Source organism: Stegodyphus dumicola, chromosome 9 (assembly GCF_044657685.1).
Source record: "Stegodyphus dumicola isolate Sdum_Otavi_A_Nest chromosome 9, ASM4465768v1".
Classification (NCBI taxonomy): domain Eukaryota; kingdom Metazoa; phylum Arthropoda; class Arachnida; order Araneae; family Eresidae; genus Stegodyphus; species Stegodyphus dumicola.
Window position 1 is genome coordinate 48,846,484 of NC_140776.1, and position 19,398 is coordinate 48,865,881.

General features: G+C 33.6%; 1 protein-coding gene across 1 annotated transcript in view; it reads right to left on the reverse strand.

The window, feature by feature from the left end:
* Nucleotides 1-564: 564 nt before the first annotated feature.
* Noa36 (zinc finger protein 330 homolog Noa36) overlaps nucleotides 565-19,398 on the reverse strand; it is a 70,781-nt gene continuing 51,947 nt past the window's right edge. The window contains exons 9-11 of the mRNA XM_035357596.2: nucleotides 13,830-13,947; nucleotides 5,015-5,098; nucleotides 565-782 (exon numbers count right to left, since the gene is read on the reverse strand). Of these exons, the coding sequence (XP_035213487.1) occupies nucleotides 655-782; nucleotides 5,015-5,098; nucleotides 13,830-13,947 (330 nt within the window). The 3' untranslated portion in view covers nucleotides 565-654. The remainder of the gene's footprint in view (nucleotides 783-5,014; nucleotides 5,099-13,829; nucleotides 13,948-19,398) is intronic.

Below are 19,398 nucleotides of genomic sequence, written 5' to 3' on the forward strand. Positions count from 1 at the left end.
TGGAAAACACTGTCAAATCTTCTATTCATAGACACTCACTAGGACTAAGGGCTTTGTTCATTATTGGGAAATATCCATTAAGTGGGAGTACATCGGTCTTCTATTTCGAGTGTCTATGTTTCAGGAACTGTCTGTTAATAAGGTATATCTTCATAAGTGGAGTGTTCATTGTTCAACTGTTTGTGATTATTGCATATTAGAAGTTTAATGTTTGTGATTATTATTAATAAATATATTATTATTGCATATTAAGAAAACATGCCAATTTTAAAATTAGGCCCAATTAAACTTTAGAATATTGTTCTTCAAAAAATAAAGACACCACATCTGATTGTCTCAATTTTCATAGCGCTTTTTAAAATATTAACATCAATATGAGATTCAGTTTTGCCTAATTTTAAGCATTATAACATTATTTATTCTTTCCATACATTATGCTAGTCTCACTCTCTTTTCAAGTACATATTTCCCAGCCATATTAAATAGAAGTTACATATTTTATTTTGTAAGATAGCCATTATCATGAAAAAATATTGCATGTGAAAGCAAATATATCTAAAAATATTTTTGCTCACAAAATAAATAATGAATTTATTTTAAACACACATGATAAAATTTTTGTTAGTTAATTTACTACATTTCATTAATAAATGCTTAAATATTCTCTTTTTCGTCAGAATCTTCCTCTTCTTCATCATCTCCATCATCATCCTCTTCATTATCATCTGTAGAACTATCATCATCATCTATATCATCATTATAATCATTGCCATAATACCCTCCTGAAAAATAAATATGTAGATGAGATGTTTTGAGCAGGATAAAACATGGTTTTATTTAAGATAATAAAGTATTTGTTCATCAACACGAATTGAATGTTAGATTACATTAAGGATACTTTCTGCAATTTTTGGGAACATGTACATACAACAGTGTTACTACATAAAATTGAAAGAAAAACAAATAACTTTGCAAGACTGCAAAATCAGCCAATCCCTTCTGCAATTAGAGATGGGTTCTATACAAAACGAAATGTCTATTATTTTTAATTCTCCCACTCAGCATTTTATTCGGATACATTTAGAAGAAGTGAATACACTACATGCTGCTTTCAGTTCTCTCTCAAAAATGTATCCTATTCTGTATACATGCAAATAACTTTGGCAATACTGAGAATTATTTTATTAACAGAACTGACATATTCATTCTTTATTACCAAAGAAATTAAAACATAAATTTAAAAAAATTATATAGCTATTTCAAATAGCTTTTCAGCTCTCTCTCATCATTTGATAACAATATTACAAATGTGTTGATCATTTTGTTTCTGCACAGATTTCAAGAATTATATTTCATGAGGCAAGTAATCAAGTTTTCATTCAAACTGAATGAGTTTTCATGTACAATGTTTTTCAGTTTCAAGCCACGTTTTTTATTCTGAATGATAAAGGATAAAGGAATACATCTATTCTAGTTTTTATTTATTGTATTAGGTTATTTAATTATGGCAAGGTATGCTAGGGCCATTTATCTACCAAGGAAGATCCAACAACTCAGAATTCTGAATATTTTTAGAGGAGATGGAAATCTCATTTTTTAATCTCCTCATTTAAAACATATAATCATATAAAAATTAGCTGTTAGAATGCTGTAGATAAGCAATTAAAAATATGATAATACAGCAATGATATCTGAATGAGAATTTTTAATTTTTTTTTTAATCTCTCCAAATGACTGTGTCTTGCAGTCAAAACATAAAATGCTATACGAATGACTGCTTCTTGGAATCAAAACGTAAAATGCTATACGAATAGGTATGCATAAAACCTTACTCTTTTGATGATCATAAATGAACTTGGCTCATATTCTAGTTACACATACATATTTCGGAAGAAAGAACTGCTTAATTTTGCAACTGCTGAAGGCAACTGCTCAATTTGCATGCATTTATTCATATACGAGTTCAATCGGTTTATTTTTTCTGAGTTACGGTAAGCAACATTTATTTAAGCCAGTGTTTGTGCACAATTTTTATTTCTCTATCAGTGTAAATTAATAAGAATTAATAGCAAAAAAGGAAATTTCATATTTGCAGAATGTGACAGAATTAAGTGAAGTTCTGAAAATCATCTTTTTGTAAGAAAATGCTTCATATTGCAGATTCTTGCCACGAAAACAATATATGTTTCATGTGATAATCAATGGATTAAATGTGTATAAATAAGATACAATGAAGAAATGATCAAAATAATATACTTTACATCAGTTACATGCACCAAAATGAATACAGTTATTGCAATGAGAATTATGAACATTGCAGTTTGTGTACCAAATGCAAATCATTTGCAGCAACCATATATTTCTATGTAAATACAATGTAATTTGCTTATAACAAGCCCTGATTTAATGAGAACACGGATTTAACAAGGAAATTGAGAATACCTGGTTGGTACAATGTTAAGTCCATGGGAGCATATATCTCTTTTAACAAGCAAATTCGATGAATCCTCACAAGTTGATGAAAATCCTCACAATTTGGCACCAGTGCCTTTCACGAAGTTAATTTGGCTGTATGGTGCGGCATCATAAGCACATTCATTCTCAGCCCATACCTCTTTGAAGAGGTCACTTACCAGGTATGAAACTGCTCCATCACAAGTGCTTGGTATACAACAATGTTGCAGAATTACACAATTCCAGAATTGCAGCAGCGAAATGCCATTAGCTCACACTGCATGGATGCAAGATGGTACACCTCCACACATCACCATATGTGTTTGGCAACTCAACATCACTTTGGACATACAGTCATCTTGAACTTTGCACTTTCGAGGCCAATGTATCCCTACCCCCCCCCCCAACTACACTCCGATGGATTTTTGGTTCTGCAGTTATCTGAAATCTAAGGTGTACACATCAAAGTCACAAGATTTGTCAGGTTTGAAAGATGCCATAAAATGTGAAGTTATATAGCTCCTGTGATATTATGTTCATCATTACTGTCAACAATCTCCTGCATGCAATGTGTTATGATCTACAAAGATAAGCATGTTGAAAACTTGCAATTCCAATAAATTTTCTTCTCTCTCCTCTCTTGTGTTGTCAATGGTTCTTTACAATGCTCATCTTTGCAAATGTTTTACATCAGTAATTTTCATCATATCTTTATTGTTCCAATGCCATTTGTGGTTTTACAATCCGATGAACAAAAGCGGGTGTTTCCATTCAAAAATTTCGAAAATTTTCCACAATACTATTTTTCTCCATAATCATAATTGTTTATCTATCTAATGTTTATAATCTTTATTGTTTTAAATCATTACAATGTCAAGCACATACCTTCAAATAACAATATCTAAAATTTCATTTTGATTAGTTGAGTGGATAAGCCACTGAAGGTTCATATTGGGAAAGTTTTTTTATGATCATCCTCTATATGTAACACTACTTGGCAATTTAGCATTATTCTGGCAAATCTCTGAAATTTAAAAATGATGCCAGATTTAATCAGAAAGCTTGTCTTTGGCTGTTGAAGCTTCTAGTTTAATAATTTTTTTCGAATCATCTATATGTATTTAGCAGCTAATTTTACCTGATATAGGGCTTTTTTTGGGGGGGGGAAGAATGTACAGGCTTCATTTTTTTTTTAACTAATCCAAAGTACGTGATTGATGGGCCTTCCTTGTAAAGAAAGATGTAAATACAATAGTGGAGGATTTATACAAACTGAGTTTACACTGCACAGTAGAACATCTATGAAAACTTCATGCAATCAGCCTGTTCAAAAGTCAGATATTACGTAAACTATCAGTGTTTTGTGACTTTAACCATTTGGAAAATGTCAGCTTAGCAAACAGTTAAGTTTCTAGAATGTTTATTTATAATTATTCCCCTTGCTACTGATTTTTTAAACTTGAGATCTATTTAGAGACTATTAAAATGGTATGCGATAAATCTGATACAAGGTTGTTTATATTACATTTACACAGTGCAGGATTTACATATAAGCTACACAAGCTATAGCTTAGGGCTCCCGCTTTTTTGGGGGCCCCCTAAAAATTCCTCTAGGTATCCGAAAATCATATTTGGCACTAATATATATTATTTGGACTTACAAAGGGTCTCATACCTCAAATACTTTAGGACCTTATCAAGTCTAAATTTGGCATAGCATTTACAATGCCTTCAGAAACACCCTATCTCCACAGCATAATTTTTTTTGATAAATAAACATTAAAAAAGGCTGCAATTATGAATGGTCAATATCTGCATTTTTTTCTTCTGTTGTAAGCAGTATTTCAACTGGAAAAGGATAAAAATCATTTGCCACTGTTATAGTCAACATTTCATTTCTCATAATTATCAAAGAACAAAATTGGTGGAGGCATAGAAATAAAATAACAGCTTCAGGGGTTTCTATAACATTGATAAAAGAGCAATAATATATTTCGCCAACATTAAATTCGAAGATCTATTTCATAGCATGAACAGCTAAATGAAACATGTCAAAACAAAAGAGAGCCTTTAGTTTCAACCCAAATTTCAGCGAAAATTCAAATCAAAATTTTCAATTATGCAGCCCTTACAGTATGGAATTCTAGAATCTCTTACTTCTCTTTTCCAACCACCATTCCCTTATGAAGACTTTTGGCTTGAGAGATTTTAAGCGCACCCGTGCCGCAAAGACACGATAATCAACAAATGTCCATGCCTTATGCAAAATTTCAACTGAATTAATAGTAAGCGATGCATGCTATAGATATACGTGCTATGAAAATAAATAAGTAAAGAACTCAAAGGAAGAAAAGTCAGCAGATAGAAACTAATTTAACACACTTTTGAATGTCTAATTTGTATGCACTAAGAAGCATTAAAATAATCATTTTTATAATCTAGAGCTATTTAATTTTGTGTATCTTTACTTCAACAAAAAAAATTAAGGGTGCTTTTGCACTTATAGATATTATTATTTTAAACAAAACTCTTTGGTCATAATAAGAATTATAATAGTTACCTGAATAACCAGAGGCACCTTCTTCATCACTATATCCATTCTCTCCACCACCAGCAGTTTGTCGGCCATAGTCATGTTTACGAGCTGTAGAAATAATAAAAAAAGTCAAAAAAATACATTTTTGACCAATGTTAATTTATGAAACTTTGCATTCAACATTACAGTACAGCTTTAGGTAAATACATTAATACCAATTTAATCTGCACACAAAAATATGATTTAGATAGTCATGATAATTAACAATGATTTAAAATTAAATGCAAGAACAACAGTAAATGATCAAAACAACAAAGAATTGATTTCAAATAGTAATATCTGAAGAAAAAATTCCCATATTAAAATAAGAGGAAATAAATTAAAATCCAGGGAAGAAACATAAAACAAATTCTCTACTCAAAGCATCCTCTAGTTTTATAGAACTAAGATACAGTATAGAGAGCAGAAAATTTAATTTGTTACACATAAACAATGTTTTCTACGCTTACTTTTTGATCAATAAAGTGGACACTGCTTTATATGGTGAACATTTTTTTGAGTGAAATATTCATTTCAGTGCTCAAAATGTTAAACAGGATGTAATAGTCAGAGAATTTCTGTGCAAGGTGGGGGAGGGGGACATTACAACAGCACTTAACTACAGACTAATTAGTCATAGCATTAAACTTTCTAGGCTTCTTAACTTTACTGACATTACGCCAGGTGATTTTGGTAACAAAAATATTTGAAACCAATACAGTTAAATACCGAAAATCCGCGTTGCCTCTCAAAATTGAAACATTCAGTTTATAGGTTCCGGAAACCGCAACATTAAGTACGAAATATCGAAGAAAAAATTACTTACCGAATGATGATGTCATAATTACCGAATAATAATGTATCATAACGGAAATACTGAATTATTGATAAAAGTTTTTTCCTTCTAATCTGCATCGAGGTAAAAAAGCAGATGTTTCACTCAACTCTTCTTCAAGTTCACGATTCACGTTGTTGTATTGTCTGAGCTTTGTTATTTCACGAGATTATTTAGTGCTGCTTTTTTTTTTAATCTGGATATTTTGTGGATAAATTAAGAATATTTTTAATTTCAGCCCTTTTTAACACAATTACAGATAAGAAACGCACTTATGATTTTACTGCTTGCAATGTTGAAAAACGTAAACACGTTGCATTGACAGTAATGCAAAAAGTGAAAATTCTGCAAAAGATGGAGACAGGTGCTACTCATCGGTTTAAGCAGAATCGTATGGAATTGCAATACGATTGTGTACAATATACGGAAAAATAAAGAAAAGCCGTTGAAATTTTACAGCTACAGTGATTCTAACACCAGAAATCTTTGCACGAGGCGAAATCGGCAAACCTCGATGCTGTGTACATATAATAAAATGAATAATATATAATCAATTTATATATCTAATAATAATTTAATGCATATAATAAGTTATTGCAATAATTTAATTTAATGTATCTAATATGCTTTATTTATTTTGCAGTTTTAGTCTGAATATTATGATTTATCTTTTCTGTCCTGTGGTGGTGGTGGTGGTAGTGGTGGTAATTGAGTTAATGGCGCATAACCAGAAAGGTTATATGCGCCAAACACATGGTAGTTTATAAAAAGATGGATAAACTTTGTAAAACAACAATTAGCTAAATCATAAAATCTACATGAAATAATAAAATGGTGAACATTAAAAGGAGTAGGTATTAAAACTCAGCAAATGATATGTAACAAGCGATGAAACACATTAAAATTACACTATAATGAAAGCTAAATTAAATTAAATAATATAAACCTGTTTCTTTCAGGTGTAGAAATGAATTATTATTGGCCTCTTTTCCGATTAACGGTCAAGAGGCAAGTCACACTTGTTAAAATGCTTTAGTCTTAGTCTGTTAAAATTCAGACACTCTTAAAAAATGACAAACAGATAAAATGCTATCACAGTAGGGATAAATTGGCTCACTCTCTGCTTTGAGAAGATAATTGTGCGTGATTCTGGAGTGGCCGATTCGAATACGAGTCAAGAGTACTTCTTCCCTTTGGTTTCGAGTACTTTCCCAAAGTTGCACTCTAGGCTTCACACTTCTTAGCTTATTATTTAATTGTGCATCTCAAATTTCTTGCCATTTATCTAAAATTTTCTGCTTGATGGTTTGGCTGATATCTCTGAGAGGAATGAGTTGACTAGATTCCTCGACAGCAGCTTTGGCTGTGATACCTGCCAACTCATTACCTTTTATTCCTACGTGTCCAGGAATCCAGCAGTAAAGAATTTCAAATCCACGATTACTTGGGATTTTATTCAACTTTAAAATTTCAACTATAAGCAGATTCTGTGTGTCAGAGAATGTTTCTAAAGCCTTCAGAACACTGAATGAGTCAGAGTCGATAATAAACCTTCTCCGGTAACGTCTAGATATAGATAAAAGGGCATGATAAATTGCAGTCAGTTCAGATGTCAGGACTGAGCAATTAAGATTAAGTCGTTTTCCCACCATATGATTTTCAATCACGAATGACATTCCAACATGACCGATTGCTTTCGACCCACCCATCTGTATATACAGGACTATAATTAATGTAAATTTATCTATTGAGAAAAGTTATATGATATATGACAGTTATAGATATATGATCTCATTAGTACTTTTGTTAACCAAATGGACGAAAATATCAAGATTTGTACATTTTCCCAAGGTGGTATTTCAAAATGCTTCACTGGCTGGATGTTTAAGTCGGACATGGAATATTTCTCAATTAATGAACGAACTCGTAAAGAGAAGGTAGGAATACAGGAGGGTTGTGCTTCAAATAAGAGGTCACTGTCATCAAGCAGAATTTTTACAAGGATGGTTCAGTTGTGATCAGATAGTGAAATAATAATGAAGGGACAACTGCTCGCGTCTTAGCTGGAGTGGTGGTTCATAACAGTCAACATAAAGGCTTTGAACTGGAGATGTTCTGAAGGCTCCAGAACAAATCCGCAAGGCCTGGTGGTGCACAGGATCTAGCTTCCGTAAAGTGGAAGCCCGTGCTGAGCCATAGTCCAGTCTAGAGCGTACAAGAGCTCTATAAATGTGAAGCATTGATTCCCGCTCGGCACCCCAGGAGGTGTTCGCCAAGACTTTTAAAATATTCAGTGTTTTGAAAAACTTCTTCCTCAAGTAAAGGATATGGCGAATGAAGGTCAACTTTCGGTCAAACATCACTTTCACTTCTAAAAACTTGACTTCTGGTACGACAGAAATCAAAGAATCTTGAAAGTGAAGCTCCGTCTCGAGATGCATATTTTGCTTTTGTCAAAAGTGCATGCAGACAGTCTTTTGCTTTGAAAAGATATACCCGTGTTTTTCTGAACATTTCTCAATCCTGCTAAGAGCAATCTGTAACTGTCTCTCGACAACTTATTTGGAGGTCATCCACATATAATGACCCTGACACAGTAGGGGGGAGTTCCTTTAAAATAGTATTTATTTTTAAACTAAATAAAGTAACACTTAGAACGCAGCCTTGAGGTACACCCTCTTCTTGTTCGAAAACAGAGCCAATCCTCACCTGAAAAGTCCTAGCGCTCAAAAAATTTTGTATGAAAATCGGTAAATTGCCACGCAAGCCACAAGAGTGAAGTTCTTGTGAAATGCCATACCTCCAGGTCTTGTCATAAGCTTTCTCCATGTCAAAGAACACAGACACAAGGTGATTTCTCCTGACAAAAGCTTTACGAATGGAGGTCTCCAACATGAGAATATTGTCAGTCGTAGATCTACCTTTACGGAAACCACGCTGGTATGGTGAGATTACATTGTTTTCCTCAAGGTAGTAGACTAAGCGACAATTTACCATTTTTTCAAACAGCTTACAGATGCAACTAGTTAATGTGATAGGCCAATAATTAGAGGGATTCTTCAGGTCTTTGCCTGGTTTAGCTATGGGAATGACAACAGTTTTTTTCCACAAACTGGGAAAACAGTGCTCCTTCCACACTCGATTGTAGAGAGAGAGAAGAGCAACCAATGCAGTAGAGGAAAGATGCTTCAGCATTTCCATAGCTGACACCATCTGGACCCCGACTGGACCTATGAGTCTGAAGCAGGGCTCTCTTTAGCTCAAGCATAGTGAAATCTTTATTATGAGGCTCTGAGTTACTAGAGTTTAAAGATACGGGAGTTCTCTCTGAGTCTCTGAGTACCATGGCTTTGAATATTTTCGTATCATTTCTGATGTCATTGGTATAGAGGTTTTAGCTGCCTGCATTATTTTATCAGTAACGGCTTTCACTGCATCATCGATTTCCACACCTTCCACCATCCCTTCTGTGAGCTCTGCGAGAGATGAGAAGAGCTGCCAGTCTGCCTTCTCAAGTATAAATCGAGATCTTGACATGGGGTTTGCACATTCTCGTGCGATAGAAACTAAAAGAGGAAAATGATCACTATTATGGAGATCATTCCCTACGTCAAAAGTGCAAAAGAGATGGTGAACAGATGGGAAGGTCAAGAGCGTGAAAAGTCTTTGTAGGCTCATGGAAGTAGGTAACTTTTCCATTGTTTAGGAGACAAAGAGAATGATCTTCAATCATTATCTCGATTTGTCTACCTCGAGGATTAGTATCCTTGTTCCCCCAAAGCAAACTATGGCCGTTAAAGTCGCCTATTATGACAAAAGGTTCAGGCAGTTGCTCTTTGCTCTATTAGACTATCCAAATCCCTTTGATCAATGTGGACATTTGGAGGCAAATAAACAGAACAAACTGAAACCAGGGTCCTTAAACTTATTTGGATGGCAACAGCTTGAAGGCTTGTAATTAAAGGAAGTGAATTGCTTGGGTAGTCTAGTGAGGCAAGGAGACTTACACCTCCACTGGCACGTTCACCTACAATATTGTCTTTTCTAAAAATTGCGAACCTTCGAAGTTTAGTTTGCTTTCCTGGTTTCAGTAGAGTTTCCTGTAATGCCAAAACCACAGGATGATGCAAATTGATCAAGTCTTTGATGTTATCAAGATGTTGATGGAAACCGCGACAATTCCATGAAACGAGGGTGGCCATTATTATTATTTTTGTCTTTCCTATGCTGCATTTTGGTTTTACGTGGAAGTAGGTTCCTCGGGATGTTTAAGCCCTCTTCTACCTCCATCTCCAAGTTAAGTCTTTTCTGTCCTGAAATCTGCAAAATCCTAAAATCCGCACAACCTCTGTTCCCAAGCTGAGTGGATTTCTGGGCTCTTACTGTACCTAGTATTTTACTGGTGTTTCATATCTTACTGGTATTTGGTCTTAAAAAATATAGCCTCATTTAACACATGAGGAATATTCTTTAATTGTATTGCAATATTTTGCCACTAAATAAAGCACCACAGGAAGTATCAGTTTCACAAAAACGTTCACCATATTAGGGGAGCAATATGAATTTCATGGCCATACAACTAATTAGTTTTAACAAGTTATTTTTATGTAATGAATTAATTTTCTCTGCTCCATATTCTTGTACAAATAAAATTTACCTCTTACTTCAAAACAGTTTTTTAAACCATTTTGATGTGACTTAAAGAGTTATTCCTTTTTGTACAATTCCATATACATTGTACACAGCATATGTCAAAAAAAGTAATACTAAACCTGTGCCTGCAGTTCAGATTTTTCAACTTGCTGCCCTATAGGAAAAGAGTGGTTTTGAAGATGGGTTGACTACATTAGTTGTGCTTGTTAGCTCAGATAAACCCCAGCAGGAACGGCCCTTTAGATACTATTTGTACATTCTAAGACATGACCTTGAGAAAGATTGCTTCTTTCCCCTTGTTACAATGAAGAAATGTTACAATCCTTTCCTATAGTTTCTAAAGGCTTGCTGGTAAGTTCTGAAACATAGCATTCTCAGTTCTTTAGCATAGGTGTAAAATCAGGAGAGTGGGAAGGATATGAAAAAGCAGTTCCTGAGAAAATTATCAAATCACTAATTTGCATGAAACCATATCACGTGTGTGCGTGTGATTATGGCAAAGCCTCGAGGGCTATCTGCCTAAGGGGAGGAATGCTTTTGTAGAGGACTTTCTACGGGAAACTGGCTCATATACACGTTACACATGGAGAAAACCATGAAAAACGCCCATGCAGCCAACCCATTCATGGGATTCAAACCTCGGACCGAACTACCAGTGTTCAGCGACTTTACCACTCGGCCGCTGGTGGGCCAGAAAACATATCATGAGTTCCCTGTCAATGTGGCAAGTAGCTCTAAACTGCTTAAACCAGCATTTCCCAGCCGAGGTCACCGCCCCCCTTCAGGAAAAGTATTCAGGCATCTATAATATGAACTATGGAGTTCATGGTAAAATATTACTAATAAAATAATAATAATAATAAAATAAACTGATGTCATAGAAAAGTCCATAAATTCATAATTAAAAAATACTTTTTTTTTTTTTTTTTTTTTTTTTTAAATCATTATTTAAGCATCAACTAATCCAGAAACAGTCAGACAGTCAGTAGTATTTGTTTCGTTCTATACTGATTAACTGGCATCGTTTGATAAAATTTATTATTTGTGTTTTTGAACGTTATTGCTCTAGTGAATGATGTTTTCGTAAGTACCTACAAGTAGTAGTGACTCCTAAGGTGAGCAATGGTGCATCTGAACCCCCACTGTTTAATAAAATAAAAAATACTAATTATTTTCAATCCACTAACATTCAACTTTTGATGCTTAAAGTTGAAAATAATTGTACAAATAGAAAATATTAAGATTATTCTCACAGAATTTAGGCCAGATATTAACATGTTAATATTGTTACGAAATGTACAGGCGCGGTAAGATGGCTTCCCCGCAAAGCAGTTTTAGGGTTGCCATAAAATGGCAAAGGAGGGCAGGGTTGCCACATTTGGTGAGAAATCGTCCACTTGGGGACAAAATTGGTTATATACCACGGACGGTTGGAGAACCTTCTAGAACGAATCCTTACCGGTTTAACCTAGAATGTTTCTGAACACAAGCCAAAAGCTATATAAACTCTGCTGGTCCGCAGTCAGTTAGTGTGTGTGCCTCGTCTAGCAAGCTGATAGTCAGTCATTGAGCAAGTGTCTCGAAGTCCAGCGCCGAGGTGGTCGTCGAGTGCATCGTCGAGTTTTGTCTTAGACTGTGCTGAGTCGAGAGCTATACTCTTGTGTATCGTCAAGTGCATCGCGTGGAGAGTCTTGAGAATACGTGGAGTTCCGAGAACAACCAAGCAGTGTTGGGAGCTGTACTCAGGTGCTTTGCAATGAAGCTGTCCACCGTTATTGCCTGACAGTGTGAAGGCTATGTCACTGATTGTTCCAATGTGTTTATAGTAGACCTCCGACGACTGTAAAAAGTGTTATTGGAGCTGTCCTGATTAACATTGGCTAAATAAAGTGTGTTTCGATACTTCATCAAGTGTAGTCGTTATTCACTCCAAATCCACGAACCCCGTACGAACGTGAACGAAGAAATAATGCAACAACTGGTGTCAGAAAAGGAAAAACATAACAATATGAAAATCAGCCACAAGTACCTCATTAGTAGACCCACCTATTTAATAGGATCAACTTTAGTAGGCTTAGTAATAAATCTGTATATACTGTGAAAGAGTATATTTAATTTTTTAACTATTTCTGTAAGTAAAAATATGCTTCAGTTTTATCAATTAAAATTTTCAACACTGTATTGAAATTGTTAATTTATTACCTTTTAGTAACATAGAAATAAATACTTCATTTAGAAATTACTAATTAGAAATTGTTTAATTATTAGATTTTGGTATCCTACCCTCCAAAAAAATTCATTTCAGAATACTATAAATGCTTATATGGGGATTCACAAGCAAAAAAGATTGAGAACCCTTTGCTTAAACGAATGCACACAAAATGTCATGTTTCTCTAGGATCTTAAACTCCTAAAAATGGTTTTTCTTTCTGCTGCTTTTTAATTCACAGTAACAGGATTTCCATCCTTATGCACACTAAAATTGCAACACAGTGGCATTTCTAGGTATACCATGTTATATGCTGATTATGAAAGATATAATGATATCTAGCCTTTAAAGATCATGAAAAGTCATTGCAGATCAATTAATAAATCCATTGCAATGAATATAGATTTTGGTGGTAAAACAAATAAGGAAAGTTAGACATCATACTATACCACTAGCATCAAAATTAAATACCCAAATTCGGCTTTCTTGTCTGCAGTTATCAAATGTTGCCCAGTCTGAAATGTGTGAAAAATCACCATCTTTCAACTTTCATCTCATAGATGTCTGACTAAAATTCATTTTTAACAGTTCATTGTAAATATTTCTTTGGAGATGCACACGTTTTCCTAATTCATATTTGTTATCATAGTAACAGGTTGGCTCATACAGTGTTTACACATATGATTGCTATGCAGTTTTTTAATGACTGTTTATGTAATCACACCATCAAGTGTTTACTGATGGAGTTGCTTAGAAATTCTTATGCAATCTACTGCAAATATTGCCATTTCAGTACATAACTACATATGAATGAACACAATAATAACAATAAACACTTTATGCAGTGAATATTTCATCTTAGCCTAATTTACAGTAGTATAAGCAAATGTAAGTCACATGTACATGCATAATCTTCCATTCTCTTTATTTTTGCACACAATATATATCACACAACAAAACACATCGTAACTCTTTCAAGTCCTTTTGTTTCCACAGTGTGGTTTTTAATTTGCTTCACATGTCTAGCCCAAGGAACTAGACATGTGAATCAAATGATGGCATCAAAGATAATTTCATAATTAATGACTTAAAAATATACTTACTAGACATGCTAAGATCTTTAGTTTGTTGCGTATCATAGTTGCATTTCGGACATGGAATGGGCTGATTTCGTTCATACTTGAATCCTTTCCTTTTTACATGGTCTTCACAGTAACAAGTCTTAATATTAAAAATAAATAAAAAATATATGATAAATATACATTAAAATAGTAACTACAAAAAAATTTAAAAACTAATTATGAAGCAACTGTATACAGTAAAACCTTGATAATACAAATTCTTGGGACTAATAAAATAATTTTTAGAGCAAAGATTATTACTGGCTGTTAAGAACTTTTTGTTAAATTCAAATTTAAATCTAGAGAAAGCAAGAAGTATTTTATTTGCTAACACCTAATTCTGAGTTTTAAAACAGCTGTCAATTCAATTTTGGTTACATGCAAAATCAGAAACTAAAATTTTTATCATTTGTAGCAAAAACTATATTTACAGATGTTTTTGGTATGCTTTATATGTTAGCAAAAGCAATCTCTGTTAATTAAAATTCTGAATAAGCATTGATTACAGTTGCTTTTTATTTAAAATTTTCTTCTTAGAAACACTTTAAATGTTTTTAATCTTAGAAAAAAAAAATGTATGCAAATAGAAAAAGCACTGGAAGTTAAAAAAATATATATATAGCTGAAATCCCCAGATTCGTAATATAAGAAGAAAATAAATCACACGCCCTTCTTTGCCTTTGCTAATTGCAATGTCAAGATAAATTATGAGCTCTGATTTGTAATATTTAATTTAAATTATTAAAATGCATGCTTAATACTAAAGAATTTGATAAGGGACAACAATTCCAAAAAGAGAATAAGATTTCATTCTAAAGAACACATTATCCTGAAGTGCTGCACATTGCAGAATACTCTTAGAGAGAAAAGAATAACAGAATCCATATTTTTGCAATGTTTTGTACCTTGATGAAATATGTAAAGTGAACAGATATTGGAAACTAAACAATTTTGCTATAAAGAAAAATAATACAGTGCATGTTCAAAATGACTTAATGAGGTTACTACTTGAAAAGAAATAAGTGAATGCATAAGCAATTGGAATTCTAGAAAAATTACATGGAAAGCAAGATGATGTTATTCAGTTAAAGGTTTTAAGAAGTTTGCTTTCATTTTGATTTTTTTTAACAATATACCAATCAAATTATTAAAAGTACATTATACACACACAAAAAAAAAAAAAAAAAAAAAAAAAAAAAAAAAATTGGGACAGTGCATATCTCCTGATTGACAAAATTAAATTGTGTTTTTCATGTCTTGAAAGCGCGACTTAGGATATATATTTGATTTACATATAGTACTGTCCTAAAATAGGTATTTTGACACAAAATCGGACTTTTTCTAAAATAACATATCAATTTTTTTCCATATTTTGCTTCTACGACTCAAATTATGCCAGACTGCCAAGTTATGTAAAAATCGTATGAGTAGTTTTTAAAAAATTAGCTCTCAAAATTTTAGCTCTTCAATGTTAATTGAATTTGACATATATTTATTAGTATCTCTCTTTTTTATTAAATTTTTTTATTTTTCCTTTCACATTTCGAAATTTAGGTTCATTCCAAATAAAATTTACCCATTTTTTGTGTTTTAATTTTAAAATTTCTATTTTAAAATAATTTTTATAAATTTTTTTAAAAAATTTCGAATTATAAACTATAAAATTTTTACCATCATGGCTCTTTTTTTGAGCGATAATAACACCAAATGTGGTTTATGAATTTTTGTTACAGTGAATTGCCACAGCTATTTTTAACCTCAAATTTCAAATAAATTTTTACGGAGAATTAATTATATGAAATTTTTTCCTTCAATGATGCGTAATAAACATTTATTAATACTATATGAAAAGCTATTTTTTTAAATTATAGATGATATTATTCAAATTTTAAACATTAAAAAAAATTTTTTTTTCCCTTCTTTTTTTTAAATATTTGTAAAAGTACATTTTTACATTCGCCGTGTTGTCGTCTGCTACTTTCCTTTAACTGAATTTAAACTGAATTGTCTAAAACTGAGAAAGTTTGTTTGATGTTTATTTTTCCAATGTTTTAAAGGAAACAGGACTTCGACAGTTTGGGTCATGTCCCAGCTTTAAAAAAAATGTGCATAAATATAAATTTTTACATTAATTCTCTTAGAAAGAATGTTTTAAGTAGCTAATTTTCTCTTGTGTTATAGGTTGCATAAAGAACATGATCTTTGATATGATTTAGATTGTTTGCAGCAGATATAATAATCAGTGGTACAGAATAAACACTGCTGCACTGTTTTATTTCTTAGTCATTTAGCAAAAAATCTTTCTTTAAAATATTTATCCTTTGAACAGTGTAACAATTGAAAAATCTTAATTTTCTTGTGTGAGCACTGAAAATAAATGTAGAAGGAAAGAAGAAAAGTAAGCAAAAATTTAAAGCAGAATTTGGCTGTCAGAAATACCAAGGTGCTTTGAAAAGTTGGGTGCTTTTGAATATACTTTCGGAATACTTCAAGGAATTTGGTTTCAAAGAGAAAACACTTGGACGTGTACACCAGCAAATACCATCAATTGAGCTTGTGCTAATGGAAAAGACAAAAATGATATCATTGCAGATTAAAGTGAAGAGCGATTGGTTTTTAACTATATGGTTTTATAAATTAAAATTACGTTATAGAACATCATGTCATCATAAATGAAGAATCTCACAATTTCTTAGTCGAATTATTTGAAGATTCAGGAATTTATCCAATGATGTCTGTGGATGTCACCTAAAGACTAACCAGCCTTTCCTTTCATCTCATACCTTCAAAATTCTTAACCTCTAAAGACTGATAAAGGCTCTGACCAAATACTGATGAAATGGATTGAATTGGATTATTAAGTTGTTTCGAAAAGTTGAATGCTTTTTAATATACTTGCAGAATGCCTTAAGAAAAAGAGCAAGTCACTGAGAAGAAATAAAATTTAGTATTTTTTTAATTTAAAACTTTTTATATTTATTTAATATTTGATTCTTATGAGTGAGTGAGTGAGTGATTATGGCGCAAAAACCAGAGATGATTATGACGCGCCAAACAAAAGATGAGATGATTACAATTGATGACATTAAAATTCAATAAATAAAAACAAGTAGATAAATGTACCAAATCCAGAGGATGAAGTCATATAAAAACAAGTTAAAAGCACATATTAACATTCAAGACACAGTCTTCAAAACAAATTACATTTGGTAATAAAACCCAATCTCTTTTAAATAATAAAATAAATTAGAATTGACCTCTCTTCCGATTAAACGGTCGAGAGGTAAGTCACAGCTATTAAAATATTTCTGGCGAAGACTATTAAAACATGGACACTCAATTAAAATATGACGAACAGATAAACAAACATTACAATTAAAACAAACAGGCTCATTTTCAGCTTTAAGAAGATAGCTATGTGTAACTCTGGTATGACCAATTCTGAGTCGAGTCAAAAGAGCGTCCTCTTTACGATTTCCAGCAAAATCCCAATGCTCAATTCTAGGTTTGATGTTTCTCAACTTGTTGTGATGCTGAACATCCCAAATTTGCTGCCATTTTTTTCGTATCTTTCCCTTGATGACACAGCAGATGTCTCTAAAAGGGATAAGGCGACTGGACAGTTCGACAGCAGATTTTGCCGCGATGTCTGCAAGCTCGTTTCCCTTTATTCCCGTATGCCCGGGAACCCAGCAGTACAGGATTTCATATCCTCGTATCATTAAATTTCTATGAATTTTGAGAACATCCACTACCACAGGATTCTGAGCGTTGGGAAAAGCTTCCAAGGATTTAAGAGCACTATACGAGTCTGTGTAAACTATGAACTTTTTGTGGCAGAGCTTTGAGATGTACAAAAGAGCATAATATATTGCAGTTAGTTCAGATGTTAGGACAGAGAAAGCATGGTGCAGGCATCTGCCCTCTATGTAATTTTCAAATACAAAAGCCATCCCCACATGATCATTTGACTTTGATCCATCTGTGTATATCGGATAATAACTGCTATATTTGTGCCTGTGCTCAGCGAAAATTTGTCTGTAAACGATCTCGTTAGTGCTCGCCTTTACGTGATGTTTAAAAACATCAAGAAGCTGGATCCGTGAATTTTCCCAAGGTGGAATTTCAAAATTCTGTACTGCTTGGGGGTGCATATCAGAGAGGGAGAGTTCCTCAATGACAGGGCGAACTCTTAAAGGGAAAGTAGGAACACAGGATGGACGTGTTTCAAATAATGTGTTACACTCATTATCAAGTAAGCACAGCTTATTGGGATGTTCAGGTTGAGATAGAGTATTAAAATATTGCAAAAGGGACAATTGCTCACGCCTCAGATAAAGTGATGGTTCGTTACAGTCAACATATAGGCTCTGCACAGGAGAAGTCCTGAAAGCTCCTGAACAAATCCGCAGACCTTGATGGTGAACAGGATCCAGTTTTAACAAAACAGATGACCGAGCGGATCCATAAACAACTGAGCCATAGTCCAGTTTAGAGCGGATAAGCGCTCTGTAAATGCGAAGCATGGAGCAACGCTCTGCACCCCAGGAGGTGTTCGCCAACACTTTTAAAATATTTAGTGTTTTTAGACACTTCTTTCTCAGGTTTAAAACATGAGAAAGGAAAGTCAATTTTCGGTCGAACGTCACTCCTAAAAATTTTACTTCAGGCGCAACTGGAATAATTGTACCATTCAAGTATAACTCAGGTTCAGGATGGAGACCTCGCTTCCTACAAAAGTGCACGCAGACAGTTTTCTGTTTCGAAAATGTAAATCCCTGTTTGTCTGACCATTCTTGGATCTTAATCAGAGCCATCTGCAGTTGCCTCTCTACATATCTCATGTCTGCTCCTCGACAGCTAATCTGCAGATCATCAACATATAGAGATCCCAAGATGGTGGGAGGAAGTTCTTTTAGTACAGAATTTATTTTTAAACTAAACAGGGTTACACTGAGCACACAGCCTTGAGGCACACCCTCTTCCTGTTCAAAAACATCCGAAAAAACAGAGCCAATTCTTACTTGAAAAGTTCTAGTGTTCAAAAAATTTTGAATGAAAATTGGTAGGTTGCCGCGCAAGCCACTCTCGTGAAGATCCCGGAGTATACCGTATCTCCATGCCTTATCATAAGCTTTTTCAATGTCGAAGAAGATCGAGACAAGGTGGCTTCTTCTTACAAATGCTTTTCGAATAGATGTCTCTAAGAGGAGCATGTTATCTACAGTTGTTCTTCCCTTTCGAAAACCACTCTGATAAGGCGATATAATATCATTCTTTTCCAAGAAGTAGACTAGGCGGCTGTTTACCATCTTTTCAAACAGTTTGCAGAGGCAACTCGTAAGGGCAATTGGCCGATAGTTGGAGGGATTCCTTGGATCTTTCCCTGGCTTAGGAATAGGAATGACAACAGCTCTCCTCCATGCACTGGGAAATAAACGCTCCTTCCACACTCTATTGTAAAGTGTGAGAAGGGCATTCAGTGACTTACAGGACAGATGCTTTAGCATTTCATAATTCACTCCATCAAGACCCGGAGAAGACCTATGTG